The following is a 17,001-nucleotide window of genomic DNA, read 5'->3' as shown; positions in this document are numbered from 1 at the left end:
ACTACCCGTGCTCATCTTCAAATATGTAATGTATATAATTCAATGCAAAAAATGTGAAGAAGGATACTTAGATCTGATCCGATCCGTGGGCGAGCGACCGATTCACTACGAGTCTTCATGCAATCCAAATGGAGGCAAGCCCCACACTGACCCTATGGATCACTGCAGAGCGATCCTGACACTTACACAGACCATCTTCTTGCCTGCAGATGCGGTCCGTGCATGTGCTTGCTCTCCGCTTAAGGGGGGGGGGCTTTAATGGAACAGAACATGCTGCAAGGGGGGGGCTTGTACAACCTTGGGTTAAAAAGCTATGGAACAGAACACACTGCAAGGGGGGGCTTTGTACAACCTCAGGTTAAAAAGCTATATGGAACAGAACATGCTTTTAACCTGCGGGTTAAAACCATGGGCTTGCACTGCAGGGAAGAGCAGCAGAGTCAGCAGAGCTTGCCTTCTACTGGGATTTCAGGGCTGCAGGGCTGGGATTTCAGGGCGGCAGGATGTGAGCGACCGGTCCTCGGCAATTGCTTCTTTTGGATCGGCCAGCCCTGTCGGTGTTCCTTCTTCTGTTTAGTGAATCGCTGCCTTCTTACTTTGCATGCCATTTCCCCTCATTTGCATGCGTGGATCGGATCGGGTGGGAGGTTGATCGGCCAGGTTAGTGAATGGGGTTGGGGTCGGAGAAGGCTCGCAAAGCTTAGTGAATCTAGCCCTAAGTTGGGGAGACTTGCCAGATGTTTAAGACAAGAATCAGCTTAAACAGGCACCACATTAAGCACCACAAAACTAATCAGGGTGACATTTCTGTGGGAGTACATTTTGCAAAACCAGAGCACTGCATCAATGACTTTATGGTAAGAATACTACAAGGGAAATTTAAAACTTAAATTTAAAAAATGATGAAATATTTTGACACCAACCAGACAGAACAAAGATCTGGGTTTCCTATCACATTATAAATAACAAAATTATACTGCTTTGTCACCCTCTGGTCATCCATTCACCTCTCCTTGTTTCTCACCCCACCCCCCAACTTTATCTTTCCCCATAAGATTGTTATTGGAATGCTTTTATGTTTCACTTATATAGTCTTATATTTGTCATGTTTTCCTCATCTCACACTTTCTGCTTTGATAAAACTTTTTACATTTGAGTCAGCCAAATGCATACAAGGGCTGATCGAAAAGTATTGAAATGATGAAATGTACGAAGTTCTTCCTCTCGCTGTGACCTAACAATGAAAACTACGACAGTCCAACTGCAGGTTCAGAAACATCGATGTATGAGCTTCATAAGAACCGGCACAGCATTGCCAGGCTACTTCTTGACAAGAGAAACAGAGGCAGTCTTTATTACTTTTCGATCAGCCCTCGTACAATATGCTGCTGAAAATATTAGTTACACTGTGCTGTCCCGCTGGATCTCTGAGTAATGGTAGGATGTCATTTGCCTTGGAAATCAGTGCCTTAGTGAAACATTTTGAAATCATTTCTGCACACCTTTCAATTTGGCTATGTGAAAATGCAACTTGAAAGTACCAAGAGAAGTTAGAAACCAGTCAGTCAGCAGTTAATTGAGTTTTGTGTTTTGTTCTCATGGAAATATTAGTCTATAAGGTTCAATATGAAAGCTTCTACTTTTGACTGATGATAGAGGGAGAGACTCATTGAATTAGGGGAACCACTGTCAACAGAATCCTACCTGGTTGTCACGCTGATCTGTGCAAAACATAACAAACTCAAAAGTGAGGTTTTATTGTAAGTTAGGGATGGTGCGTTCAGAACACTTCATATAGAAACAGGAAAATGAAGGTAGAAAAAGACCATATGGTCTGTACCATTTACTCTCCCTTTCACTCCCTTAGAGATCCTATGAACTGTGCATATGCCATGCTATTTTGTAACTTTTCAACATTACTTTATTGAAAATTACCTAAAACGAATCCTGGGGGGGGGTCACTTTCAATAACATAACCCATAGGGCCACATGAACCTTCTCTATACCTCTTTACATTCCTTCCAAGGTTTGGCTGAATAGGCACGTGTTGGGGGAAGTTATTGTTCCTCTGGACAGATGAGCAGACAACAAGATTAAACCAACCCCCAAATCTTTGTGCATATGCTGAATAGTACCAGCAGATTGTAAAAACAAATAGGAAATAAAAAACGAAAGGAGAGCTAGCAATAGAACAATGAAGCCATGAAATGGGATAGTCACTTTTATAGGAAAAGAGAATTTTTTTTTTCTTCTGAGCTGTAAAACGCTGATTCTAATTTAGTGCAACAAATGTTCCTTCTGCACTTCTTAAAGCATTCTGTACATAATCCATGTGAAAATAATTATTGGCTGCAGGAACTAATTGGTGTAAAATGGGGCATTGAGGGGAACACATACTTTACTTCTTCCCACAAGAAATACTGCACATCTGAAACCAAATTATGTATAGTCCTTTGTCTGAGTTGAGCTTTCTTGAAGCCCATCTGGATGTGGAAGTTTGCCTTAGTGCATAAGGCATCTGTCTCTTTAAAGAATCCATCCCCAGATGGCACCCAAGTTCTGATATCTCATTTTCATGTTGACTGTATAGTTGATATAATACATGCAACATAGAAAATGATGGCAGATAAAGACCAAATGTCCTATCCTCAGGGGTAGGCAATTCCGGTCCTCGAGAGCCAGAGCCAGGCCAGGTTTTTAGGATATCCACAATGAATATGTATGAGATGGATTTGCATGCACGGCCTCCTTGAAATGTAAATCTATCTCATGCATATTTATTGTGGATATCCTGAAAATCTGACCTGCCTCCAGTTCTCGAGGACCGGAATTGCCTACCCCTGTCCTATCCAGTTTGCCCCTCCCTAACCTCTACTATCTCTTTCTTTCCCTTAGAAATTCTCTTTGCAAGATCCATTCTCTCTTGAATTCAGATACGCTTTTTGTCTCTGTCATCTCTGGGAGGCCATTCCACACATCCACCACTTTTTCTGTAAAGAAATATTTTCTCAGTTTACTCCTGTCCTGAGTCTGTCCCTATTCACCTTCATCCCATGCCCCTTTAATCCAGAGCTTTATGTTAAAGAGGTATTTAAATATTTCTACTACTATATAGAGAAACTCCAAATTACATGCTAGATCTCATTTTTCTAAATAGTTATTTTGTAGGTAAACAATTGTGATCATCTCTGGAAAAAAGATGACTAAAGTCACCAGAAACAGACAATTAGGTTTTAATGAATTCAGTTAGAGCAAACAATTTGTAATTCAACAGTCCAAACCAAACACCATTGTGAAAAAATAAAAAAGTTACAGAAGTTTCAAGTTTATTAAAATTTTGATGTAAACGCAATATAAAATATTTTCAATGCATATAACAAGAATAATTTTAGGGGACAAGATAAAACAATTTATACCAATAAACATACAATTAATATACATACTAGATAGTGAAACATAAGGAAAGAGGGGGTGAACTACAATTTTTTAAGGAATAGAGAACAATTAAGGGGAAACAACATCAGGAGGGTAATTAAAAAATATTTTAAATAAAACTATGTCTAAGAGTGAATTAGAGAGATTGTGACCTATATACGGATTTGGTTAAATTTAATTGTTTGATCCTAAGATTATTGATAGAAAAAGTTATCCAATCTATTACTCATATGCATCTTTGTATAGGGGGCTTTTTAGTGTGTTTTTAAATTTTTCTAAAGAGGTTTCAGCCCGTAGATAAATTGGTAGCTTGTTCCAAAGCTGGGGTGCTAGGATAGAAAAAAATTGTAGCTCTTCTAGTGCCTATTATTTTCAAAGATGGAATGGTGAGCAGATGCTGATCTGTTGATCTTAGAGATCTAGCTGGAGAATATGGTATTAAATAACGATGTAAGAATATTGGTGTATTGGTTTGTTGAATTTTGAAGGTTAACAATGCAATTTTATATATTATTCTGTGTGAGATAGGTAGCCAGTGTGCTTTTTGCAAGATAGGAGTGACATGATCATATTTTTTTGGAGTTAGTAATAATTTTTATTGCTGTGTTCTGTATAATTTGTAACCTTCTTATTTCGTTCTGAGTTATGCCATGGTATAATGTATTGCAGTAATCCAGCCTGGAAATAACCAAGGAATGAATTAGAACATTAAGAGCTTTGTGTTCTAAGACTTTGGCTAAGAATCTAATGTTCAAACATGTAATCTTTTTGCATTCTGCTTATTGACCCATGACATGAAATATTAGCCTTTCTCAACATTTTGGATCTATTACATTAGTTATGTTTTCCCAGAGATGGTCACAATCTATTGTAACACCTTTACTGAAGCTTATGCAAATTGCTCTAAATTGGCTCCCCAGTCATTAGTAGCAGTTTAGAAGCATCCAATAAACAAACAAACATTTTTTAAATCATTTTTAATTTATACGAGAGCAACTTTGATTTGTCCCAGGTTTCTAACGTTAGATGTATTGCTAATATTCATTTTCTTACAAAGTTAATTGAATTTTTAGTTAGTTCTCAGTTATCTAATTATATTGAGAGGTTTAATTTACTTTGGGTCTCACCAAATGGATTTATACATCTTTATAGCACTGGGGGCTCCTTTTACAAAGCCGCGCTAGGGCCTTAACACGCGGAAGAGCGTGCGCTAAATTGCCGTGCCGCCTCCTTTTGAGCAGGCGGTAGATTTCCAGCTAGTGCACGCTAATCCGGTGTGTGCGTTAAAACCGCAAGCACGTCCTTGTAAAAGGTGCCCTGAGAGTCTTTTGACTGCTTTAGTTTCTGAGGTAAGGGAAATGCTGAAGAGAGGTGGGCATGGTCCTGTTGCAATCCAATAATCCTGCAGCATTTGATACTCTCTATCGTGATATTTTGTTAACCAAATTATCTGAATTTGGATTTGCTAACATTGGGGCCCTTTTTAAGGCGCGCTAACCGATTTACTGCACCTTAATAAAAGGACCCCTTGTTTTTAATTGGTTTTGTTTGTTTCTGAAAAATAGACATTATTGTGTTTCTAAAGGAGGGGGGGTCTCCTTATCTTTTTGGAGTCCCCCGTGTAGCGTGCTTCAAGGGTTGCTCATCTTCCCACTTCTGTATAATTTATACATGAACTCCTTGGGATCAATAATTTTGGAAACTGGGGAATTTATGTTCTGATATGCAGATGACATCTTGAATTGGCTGGCTCTTTTACCAATTTAACAGTTTTAGAAAGAAAATTAGAGATTGAGTGTCTTCATACCACCTTAAGTTGAATACTAATAAAGCTAAAATCCTCTGGTTCAACCTGAATTTGGCAGAAATGCCACACTGTATATCTAATGGTGATAGGTCCATTTTAAATGTGGATAAGATCTCTCGAGCTCTTGTTGGATTCTTATTTAAGTATGGTACCTCAGATCAATAATGCAATAAAATAACTTTTTTTTTTTTTTTTTTTTTTTATTAAACTGCATATGGTTCAGTTCTTTTTTTTTTTTTTTTTAGATCATTTCAGAGTACTTGTTCAACTGTTAGTTATCTCTCAGCTGGATTACTGTAATTATCTTTAGTTAGCTGTCTCTGAAACTGATGAACAGAATCCAACTGATCCGAAACTCGGCTACTTGATAAATCAAAGTTTGACCGTGTCTTGCCACTGCCGATTGAGCTCCACTGGTTACCACTGAGGGCTCGGATACTAAAGTTTGTTGTTTAATTTTTTTTTTAAACCTTAGAAGGTCATGCTCCGGAGAGCTTATCTTTTTTTTTTCTCTAATGTTAGGTTTTAATAATTATCATCTGCAAAGGGTTTACAATATAAGATTATTCATGAAAATTCCTTTATATATCAGTCAGCCAAAGTCTGGAATTTCTTACTGCATGAAATCCGTTTATGTTCCTCTTATCTTCAGTTCTGGAAATGCCTGAAATCGTATCTGTTTAGGAAATTTTTGTTGTAACAATTTCTGTTCAATGAGGTCCTTTTACTAAACTGTGGTAAGTACTTACCGCAGGGTGCGCTCAGATGTCCCTCAGTAGTTTTGGGATCAACGTGTGCTACTCACGTGATAAAAGATAGATTTTCATTTTTATTTCTGAGGGCATGTCTGGGGTGGAGAGTAGGCATGTTTTGTGCTAATCGGTTAACTCAGCTATATCGTGGTGTGCTAACTGATTAGCACATGGTTAATATATGAGCCCTTACCACCTACAAAATAGGAGGGTGTAAGGACTCCAGTATTAATAATCATGTGCTAACAGGGAAATTAGTTTGTGGCCATTTTACTTCTGTGCTAAAAGTGTCCTCAGCACATGAGAAAGATCTGTGTTGGGGATAACAGGGGCCACTGTTTGGCATGGTGGTAAAACAGCCCCAGTATTTTTTTTTATTAATATTATAAAATCCTGGTGTATCTTGCTCTGAACTTTAAATTTAGGGATAATGTGGGTTTTAAACAACCTTTATCATTATTATGATAAGAGCTCTTGCAGAATAAATCTCTTTAATTATCCATCCCTGAAATCATGTCATTACAAGAAGTTCCTTGACAGAATGTTATCATTCCAGGCAGCCAAACTGAACACATGGCTCGTAAAACCCATACTCGAGGCCACTTCATACGCTGACTTCAGAAAGTCACTGAAGACCCGTCTCTTTAACACATTCTAATCCCAATTCTTGTCCAATCCCCCTCAGCCATCCTTCCCATTCCCCAATTTCTCTTGATTTTAGATTAACTCATGCTCTTCCCATTTGTAATTGTATTCCACCCAAATTGTTTTCCCCCGCACCCCTATCTCTGACTAGAGACATCCTTTTGATTCAAACCAACTTGGTTCTCTTCCATTTGTAATTTGTATCCCTGAAAGTACTTTTCTCTTCCCATTACATCTCTTACCCTCATTGTATGTATCTTCTTGTAAACATCTCATACTCTCATTGCACGTATCTTGTTGTAAACCGCTTTGAACTTATGGTATAGCGGTATATAAGAAATAAAATTATTATTATTATTATTATTAAAGCCATACAGATAAAGGCTGAATATTGATGGCTTTCCATGTAGTTGTGGTGGTCATATATATTCAATGTCCTGGCTTCTGCGAACAATGACACTGATTATAAGTAAAATATTTAAATACTGAAATCAGCATAAAAAAAAAATACTGACAGTATTTGAATATTGAATTGTAAAATCTCTTATCAGGTAGAGAGCATATTCTTATTTAATGGGAATATATATAGTTTCAGCTCTCTACAGTACTAATGTTCTTGGCAGACAGTCTGTGCAAAAGTTCATAGTTGCTTTATTTCATATACTGCCAATATGACATTGCAGTGGTTTAGAGTGTAATACAATACAATAAAAATCAGGGAAAAAGAAACCAACAAGACAAAATGAAAGATTACATCAGAAGGGAAATAGTGGTGAGGTAGGCAACCCAAGCTTGCTTGATAGTGGCAACTAATCAATGTTTATCACATCCTACTAAAAATGATCAGCAAATGAAGGGGCCCTTTTACTAAAGAGCAGTGAAAACTTGGCGTAACTCATTTTAAACAACAAAAACCTGAGAGACCAAAGGGGAAAATATAGGGGCTAAACTAATACAACAAATGCAAAAACCCCTCTCAATGAATCAAATCAAACATACAATACAGTAAAAAGGCAAACCTTAGAAATAATTAATCAAGTAAAACAAAAAAATACCTAAATATGTCACAAATTTTATTAGTATCAAAGCATTAATAAATCAACCACAGCAAAAGTATATAGAAAACATTTAGCATAAATATATAGGCATATGAAACAGACACACATACAGACAACGACGACAATCACAACAGTAATCAAAAGATCGTGTGAAAAAAGAAATATATTGTTACCCTGAAAGCAACTTAGAAAATAATTTATAAAAAAAATCTTTGAAGAAAAATCCAAAACAAAATCCAAGACAGACGTGAAGCAGCTGAAACGCCCTCATAGAATCCAAAGTGGCAAGCAACCCCGCAAAGGGGTGCAAGGTTCAAAGTTCAATGTGTAACAGACGCAAAATGTGCAAGATCACAAGTAAAACTAAATGTCCCCCAAAAAAGTAACATGAAACTGGGAAAACCAAAAAAGAAAAAAATTTTTAAAAAACGGAAAAAGCAAAAACAAGCGCAGATGCAGGGAAAATCGCCACACAGGTCCTCACATGATCACGATTACCATCACGATCACCATCACAAGGCTAAACGAAGCCAAGAGGCCGAGTAAATTCCAAGGCTAAACGAAGCCATAAGGCCAGATAAATTCCCATTCACTTCTTCTCTCCTCCTTGACACAGGCCGTGTTTCAAAACTTTCTTTTTCAAAAGGAAGAACGAGGTGGGCAGGAAATCACAGCAAGGTCTATCACGAACTGAACTTGCAATTGCCATGCAAACGTTAACTCATTTTAACTCAGAACTTTCCCACGTGCTAAGCCCAGATTTAATGCAGCACATATGGGGGATTTTTTAAAAAATATTTTTATGCAGGGTGTAGTGCACTGGCACCTACATACAGTTAACACAGGATGACTATTTATTTAGTCAATTTTCTAGCCCTTCCTCCCAAAAGAGCCCAAAACGGGATACAAGTTTACATACACAGTAGAAGGCTAGCAACCAAGTTACTCGTTCACATTCAAGCAGACACACAAAACAGCAGATTAAGAATGATGTGCAGCAACAGCGAGATAATTCCTATGGTATCCTATGGATACATGTTTTGGGGACCGAGGACAGTAGCATAGCAAATGATAAGACACTATAGGTATAGTGGCAATAAAATTAGGGTTACGAGATTTTCCGTTCGGAAAATCCGGACCCCTTAGATCCGCCCCCCAGTCCCGCCCAGTTCCACCAATCCCCGCACCATCACGCCCCAGCCATGCCCCCTGCTACCTGCATGGTTTTGAAAAGCCGTCCAGACCCCCGGACATTTTCTCAAAAGGAGGACATGTCTGGGGAAATCCAGATAATAATAATAACTTTATTCTTTTATACTGCCATAACCAAAAGTTCTAGGCGGTTTATACCAAAAAGAGCTAGACAATCAGTGAAATACAATAATACAGTAAAAAATACAAATATTTCAAGTTTCAAGTTTATTAAAATATTTGTTTGACCGCTTAATCTAATTTCTAAGCGGTTAACATAATAAAATTACATAAAAACAAGTTAAAGTTACATTGAGTCGTATATTAAAACAGGGAAAACAAGTGACTTGCACAGACATACGGCAACAAAAGGACGGATGGGGAAGAACTACAATTGATATAGGATAGGCAGAACATAAATGGCTAAAACAATAGGTTAGGTAAAAAAATTATTAAGAAAGATTAAGATTTGATTATAAACTTGGCCCTTAAAAGGGCATTTTAACAAAAAGCGTCTCAGAATAAAAATGTCTTTAATCCTGTTTTTAAATTGTTTTATATCTGATTCGTTACGAAGATATATAGGCAATAAATTCCAGAGAGAAGGAGCAGTAACAGCAAAGTTGTTGGTGCGTAAAGTATTAATTGATTTTCATGAAGGTATAACTAAAAGATTTTGAGAAGTTGAGCGGAGGGATTTTGACGTAACATACGGGATTAAAAGGCTATTAATAAAATCGGGTTGGTTATTCATTCTGGTTGTAAATGTTAAAATTAAAATTTTATAATTAATCCTGTATTTGATTAGCAACCAATGAGCATTGATTAGAAGGGGGGGAGACGTGATCATATTTCTTTGCCCCGCTTATGATCTTAATAGCGGTATTTTGGACGATCTGTATTTGTAAAATAGAATTTCAATAATAAAACTCACTAAGTAATAAATTTATCAAAGTAGTCTTAATTAATTTCCGAAAACTGCAATAGGATAACATAGCTTGCTGAATACATTTACCTAACCAAGATTGTTGCCTACCAGCTTGAAATGTTAGTTGTCTGGTAACCCTAAATAAAATACATTCGATGCATAGCATGAAAGAACAGACATTTGTTTTGGGCACTAAGTATAGTAATAGGAGAATTTTGACGGACTCTTGCCCCCTCTTCTACTAAACTGCACTAGCGGTTTTAGCACGGGGAGCTGCGCTGAATGGCCCGCACTGCTCCTGACGCTCATTGAGTTCCTATGAGCGACAGGAGCAGCGCAGGCCATTCAGCGTGACTCCCAGCGCGGTTTAGTAGAAGAGGCCCTTGATGTAGGTACATGAAAGTAGGGAGACATTAGGAGCTCCCGTGTTAACTCTGCGTTATCCATAACACACTTATCGCCTCCAAAAATATATATTTTTAAAAAAAGTGTGGATCACTGCATTCTGACAAGCAAAATATCACAAAACTCTTTAATGCATTGTGTGGTAGCCTGATTTTGTATGCTAATCCTGCGTTAAGGGCTTAGTACCCTTTAGCAAAAAAGGCATTTAAGGTAAGGTTCAGTACTCTATGAATGGCAGCCTAACATGCTTCACTTAGAATTAACAGCCCATATTTTAGAAGTTTGTGGGGTTTTTTTTTAAATATGCTCCATTCCAGTGAGTTTGAGTTATTAGCTACTGCTGGGCCACTGGCCTCCACTGAGATGCAATCCAGAGAAGTGTGTTGGACTGACAGCCTTGTGGTGCTTTGTGGAATATATTTCTTATCGTCTTCCTTAAAACTTTTATTATTATTTTCAGGGTTCAATCGTTGTGGGAATAGACTATGATTGCCAGGAAAAAAAGGTTTACTGGACAGATGTTGCTGGTCGTACAATCAACCGAGCAAGTCTGGAACCAGGTGCTGAGCCAGAAACAGTTGTTAGTTCAGGTAAACTGCACTTTATTGTTAACTTTCAGTCTTTTGACTGGAAATGGTTTTGCTGGATTCATGTCAAGCAACTGTTGTCTAAATGCCAAAAAACTATAGATAATCTCAAATGTTTTTCCTGGAATTCTAACATGACCATGAGTCAAATTGAATTAAACCTTGCTGGCCTGTACACATGAAAACACATCCTAGGGATATTTGGTTGTGTGCCTGAGAAAGATGGATTCTGCTTTGTCGCTGTGAGGAGTAGAAAACATCTCTACAACTAAAACAGAGATCATAATTAACTCCTGAGAAACCAGCTGCTTGCAGGTTCATTCCATTTTAATGAACAATTTTTATTTTAATCCAAGAAAAGGTTTCTTTGGGAGGACAGTTTTCAAAGGCATATTTACCTGGGTAAATTGTCTACCTTAAATCATGCAGTCTGTCACACTGTCCATATACACAGTTGAGTCATACTGGACTTAGTGCTTACAAATGGGGAAAGTGATTCTGATGTTACAGTGGGTGATCATCTGGCATCTAGTGATCACTGCATGGTATGGTTTAATATTAAGATGGCTATAGAGAGGGCTCATTCAAAAGCAAAAACTAACTTTGTTCAGATAGGGGATTACGTCAAGGAATTGTTGCCTGGATGGATCATATGTTATATTTTTGTCCACTGTTACTTAATTTTTGGAGGTCAATTTGGGGACAGATAAATATTATTCTTGAATCATCTATTCCTTTATCTTATGAAATCAAAATTTGTGGTACGTTGTTACAGGTAAAGCCTGTTTTGGATAAATACAAGAGCCGTCTTTTATTGATCATGACAGGAGTGGAAATACAGTAGGCAAAACTGAAAGGAGTAATTGTAAGAGCAACAAACCTTTTTCTGAGGCAAGTAAATAAAAGTAAGAGGAGAAGGCCGCTTTGGTTCTCAAAAGTAGTAGCTGAGAAGGTAAGGAATAAGCGGTTAGCTTTAATAAACTAAAAAAGATCACATAAAGAGGAAGACAGGCAAAAATATCTGGAAAGGTTAAGAAAGGCTGGTCGTGTAGTCAGGAAAGCAAAGATGCAAATGGAATAAAAAATAGCTGACAGTAAAACAGGGAGACAAGATATTTTTTAGATATATTAGTGATAGGAAGAAGTGCAAAAGTGGCATTGTGAGACTCAAAGGTGAAGGAGAGAAATATGTAAAAGCTGATAAAGAAAAGGCTGAATTACTTAACAAATATTTCTGTTTTGTGTTCACGGCTGAAGTGCCGAGAGTGGGACCACAGAAGACAAACATGAATAGGGATGGAGGAGTGATATACCCTGATCGATTTTCAGAGGGTTGTATTCATGATGAGCTAGCTAAAATAAAAGTAGACAAAACGATAGGGCCGGATGGTGTACATCCAAGGGTGCTGAAAGAACTTAGGGAAGTTCTGGTGGCTCCGCTGACTGACCTTTTCAATGAGTCTCTAGTCAGGAGTGATACCGGAGGACTGGAGAAGGGTGGATGTGGTCCTTCTCCACAAAAGTGGAAATAAGGAAGAAGTAGGGATTTACAGGCCAATAGGTCTGACTTCTGCGGTAAGCCAATTAATGGAGACACTTTTAAAACAGAGAATGGTGAAGTTTCTGGAATCCTGTGGATTACAGGACCGGAGGCAACATGGATTCACTAGAGGTAGGTCTTGTCAGACAAATCTGATTAATTTCTTTGACTGGGTGACCAGAGAATTGGATAAAGGGAGTGCACTAGATGTGGTGTATTTAGATTTTAACAAAGCCTTTGATAGTGTTCCACAGACATCTAATAAATAAACTGAATGCCCTTGGGATGGGTCCCAAAGTGAGGGGCTGGGTCAAGAATTAGTTGAGTAGAAGGTGACAGAGGGTAGTGATCAATAAAGAGCGCTCTGAGGAAATGGATGTTACCAGTGGTGTGCCTCAAGGTTATGTTCTTGGGCCTATTCTTTTTAACATTTTTATAAACGATATTGCTGCAGGGCTGTCAGGTAAGATTTGCCTCTTTGCGGATGATACCAAATTCTGTAATAGACACCCAGGATGGTGAAGGTGGTTATTCTGGATATTAGAAGAAACATAGAAACATGATGGCAGATAAAGGCCAAATGACTCATCCAGTCTGCCCATCCGCAGTAACTATTATCTCTTCCTCTCTCTAAGAGATCCCATGTTCCTATCCCAGGCTTTCTTGAAATCAGACACAGTCTCTGTCTCCACCATCTCTACTGGGGAGACTGTTCCATGCATCCCATCACCCTTTCTGCAAAAAAAGTATTTCCTTAGATTACTCCTGAGCCCATCACCTCTTAACTTCATCCTATGCCCTCTCATTCCAGAGCTTCCTTTCAAATGAAAGAGACTCATGCGCATTTACACCACGTAGGTATTTAAATGTCTCTATCTTGATCTCCACTCTCCCAACTTTCCTCCAAAGTATACAGATTGAGATCTTTAAGTCTGTTCCCCATATGCCTTATGACGAAGACCATGCACCGATTTAGTAGCCTTCCTCTGAACCAACTCCATCCTTTTTATATCTTTTAGAAGGTGCAGCCTCCAGAATTGTACACAACATTCTAAATGAGGTATCACCATAGCCTTATATAGGGACATTAATAACTTCTTTTTCCTACTGGCCATACCTCTCCCTATGCACCTTAGCATCCTTCTAGCTTTCGCCATCAGCTTTTCAACCTGTTTGGTCACCTTAAGATCATCACATACAATCACATCACATCCAAGTCCTACTCTTCTGTTGTACACATAAGTTCTTCACCCCCTAAACTGTACCGTTCCCTCGGATTTTTGCAGCCCAAATGCATGACCTTGCATTTCTTTGCATTAAATTTTAGCTGCCAAATTTCAGATCATTCTTCAAGCTTTGCCAGGTCTTTCTTTATGTTATTCACACCATCCTGGGTGTCTACTCTATTGCAGATTTTGGTATCATCCGCAAAGAGGCAAATCTTACCTGACAGCCCTGCAGCAATATCGTTATATAAAAATGTTAAAAAGAACAGGCCCAAGAACAGAACCTTGAGGCACAGAGTGATCTCCATTAACCACTACCCTCTGTCATCTTCCACTCATCTAGTTCTTGGCCCAACCCTTCACTTTGGGACCCATCCTGAGGACACTCAGTTTATTTATTTTCTCTGTCTGTCCTGGCGGGCTCATAATCTAACTCATCTCATCCCTCTGGTTCCTGATTTCCCCCCTATCCTACTCTCTCCCTCGGTCGCTCTGCCCCTCCTGCCCAAAATCCATTTTCTATTCCCTTCCTCTTGAGATCTTCCCTCTTCCCCCTCCCATCCTTCAGCTTCCTTCCCCTTCTTCTTGTTTCCTATTCTCTATCCCTTTTACCAGAACCATCTCTAACATCCCTTTTTCCCTCAAAATGGATCAAACAATAAATCAACTCGATATACAAGAAATGTCAGAAAGATAAGATTTGAATATTAAAAGATGTAAATATACACAAATTTATTCAAATGGTACAGAATCCAACCTTCAGCAGGCAAGAAAGGCTGTGACTATAGTAAATCAAATGTTCATTCTCTACAACCATTTATCTCCCTGTCGTTTTTGTAGGATTGATGAGCACAGAAGGGCTTGCTATTGACTACCTTCGTAGAATGATGTTTTGGACAGACAGTTGGCTTGACAAAATTGAAAGTGCAAAACTTGATGGTTCTGAACGAAAAGTTCTCTTTGATAGTGACCTTGTAAACCCCCGGGCCATCGCCGTGGACTCTTCCAGAGGGTAAACTGCACCTTTCCTGTTTCTCTGAAGGTCCGGTCTATTGAGTGCTGCATTAAGTTTGGTTTTGAATCTGTGTGCCAGTCTGTTGTGAAGAGGCCAGGGTCTGAAGAAACGTGGGAGACACGAGAGGCAGCAATTGGGAGATGCTGAACCATGCAAAACCTTGTACAGTAACATCTTTCATAATTTATATGCAACGTTTGTGTACATAGTTTATGTGATTATTAGCTTAGTATCTCTGTTCCAAAGAACTTAAAAGGGCATTTTGTGCAACTGGTGCATCCATACTGAAATGGAAATAAGGGCCTTGTTCAGAAAGGAATTGCTTGGTTCAATGCCTGTGGAAGAATCCTTATTAAATAATATCATACTGGACCAATAAAAGACTTCCTTTAAAACCAGGATTTGCTTTTTTACACCCCCCCTCCCTCCCTCCCAGTGTATGTGGCTAAAAGTATACAGAGTGGATGACAATGCACATAGTTCACCTGGCTAGTGTTGGGAATAGGGTTAGCATAGGGCAGCAAAATACATATGAGCAGTGGCATAGTAAGCGGAGGGGTCCAGCACCCATCCTCCTCTCTACCCCCTCACTCCTTCCCTGCACCCCCACTACTGTGCACACACACCCCTTCCCCCATACCTCTTTAACGTTCCCGGCGCGAGCAGCAACCCCAACCTGATGCTTATGCCAGTGTCAGCTCTTCCTCGGATGTGACATCAGATGAAGAGCTGACACTGGCACGAGCAGCAGGTTGGGCATTCTGCTCGTGCCGGGAATGTTAGAGGTACAAGGAAAGGGAAGGGGCAGGAGATGGCGGGGAAGGAAAGGATGAGAGTGGGGAGGTGAAGAAGAGGGCAAGGGAGGGGCCCCGCCACCCTGGGTACCTCTCACCCTTGCTATGCCATCTCACACATTTTCCCACTGGTACTTTTGCACCTGCTTCCAAAGTGCCCACTTTTTTTGGTGGCTGTTTAAACTTTCAAAAAGAAACTCCAGAGTCATGCAAGCTTGGGGGTATAAAATTTCTGGCAGTGTTGGACACAGGGAGGGTAAATTTCTAAGCTTGTAAGCACAGGTTGACATTATTATATCCAGAGCTAGTTGTTAACCATAGTTATTACCTTTCATTTTACAGTTAAGCAAAAGATTCACTTTTTGTCTCTTTAATTTGATGAGAAAAATATTATTGATAAAATTATTTTGATTATAGGGATTTTTGAATACTTGAAAATGTCAATACTTCTTTTGAAGAATTTTATAACCAGTTTAAGACACCCTACCATTTTGATTAAAACAATTAGACAGTTTGCTTTTGGATTCAGTAAAAGTACTAAATTGTTTGTAAAAGTATGTGACCAGGCATTTGATAGGTCTGAATATAGTCTGGCTGATAAGATGACTTCAAACAAGATTACAATCTACTGTACATGGAAATAATTAATGTGGAATCTGTGGCTAAGACTCTGGCTGAGCCCTGTTTAAGGTTCCTCCTTTTTATGACTCCCCCTGCAGCATCCTGTATTGGACAGACTGGAATCGTGAAGCTCCTAAAATTGAAACCGCCTTTGTAGATGGATCAAACAGAAGAATTTTGGTGAATGATGAAATTGGATTACCCAATGGCTTAACCTTTGATCCTTTGTCTAAACAGGTCTGCTGGGTAGATGCAGGTATGGTAACTTTATTACCTGAATGTCTGATTAATGGAACTTCTTCGGTTTTGGTTTTTTTTAATTGCAATTTTCCACATATACAAACACAGAATAAAAAAAAAGTTTCCCAGTTAAAAAAATTTTTTAAAAGAAAATATTAAAAACAAGCTAAACAATCTCCCATCTGTAATTTACGTAAAAAAGAGAGGAAGCCATTTAAGAAACAAAATAAAATAAAGGTAACAAACTATCCCCCTCTTTTACAAACACATAGAGCTCCTTTTACAAAAGGTGCGCTAGCGTTTTTAGCGCACGCGTTAACCCAAAAACTACCGCCTGCTCAAGAGGAGGCAGTAGTGGTTAGCATGTGTGCGCCTTTGTAAAAGGAGCCCATAGCGTGGGTTTTAGCGCCGGAGTAGTTACCACCGCTGCCAGTGCTAAAACCCACGTTATGCATTCATAAGAGGGATATAACTCAAACTCACTACTGTATCTATAATACAATTAACCACAAACCAGCTTAAAGATTACAAATGAAGTGAATCCAAAAAAAAGTTGTATCTATTCCCATGATGGCGTGATGATGTTCCTGAAATGGATTTTATTGACGATATAAAAGTTCCAAAAGTCAACGTAACAATCTACATAAAAACCTTAAGGACCTAATCCGCTGAAAGCGTAGGACCCAACATGGTCCATGTTTCGACAAGGTAGTCTTCCTCAGGGGTTCTATAAATGATAGGGTAGCACGGGAAAAAT

The 17,001-nt window shown here is 38.7% G+C and overlaps 1 protein-coding gene across 1 annotated transcript in view; it reads left to right on the top strand.

Moving 5' to 3' along the window:
• Nucleotides 1–17,001, top strand: part of NID2 (nidogen 2) — a 108,155-nt gene that overhangs the window by 67,397 nt on the left and 23,757 nt on the right. The window contains exons 16-18 of the mRNA XM_033952897.1: nt 10,682–10,811; nt 14,415–14,586; nt 16,103–16,260. Of these exons, the coding sequence (XP_033808788.1) occupies nt 10,682–10,811; nt 14,415–14,586; nt 16,103–16,260 (460 nt within the window). The remainder of the gene's footprint in view (nt 1–10,681; nt 10,812–14,414; nt 14,587–16,102; nt 16,261–17,001) is intronic.

Source organism: Geotrypetes seraphini, chromosome 7, assembly GCF_902459505.1.
Source record: "Geotrypetes seraphini chromosome 7, aGeoSer1.1, whole genome shotgun sequence".
Taxonomy (NCBI): domain Eukaryota; kingdom Metazoa; phylum Chordata; class Amphibia; order Gymnophiona; family Dermophiidae; genus Geotrypetes; species Geotrypetes seraphini.
The sequence above is the reverse complement of the archived record's forward strand: the minus strand, read 5'-3'. Positions and strand labels throughout refer to the sequence as shown.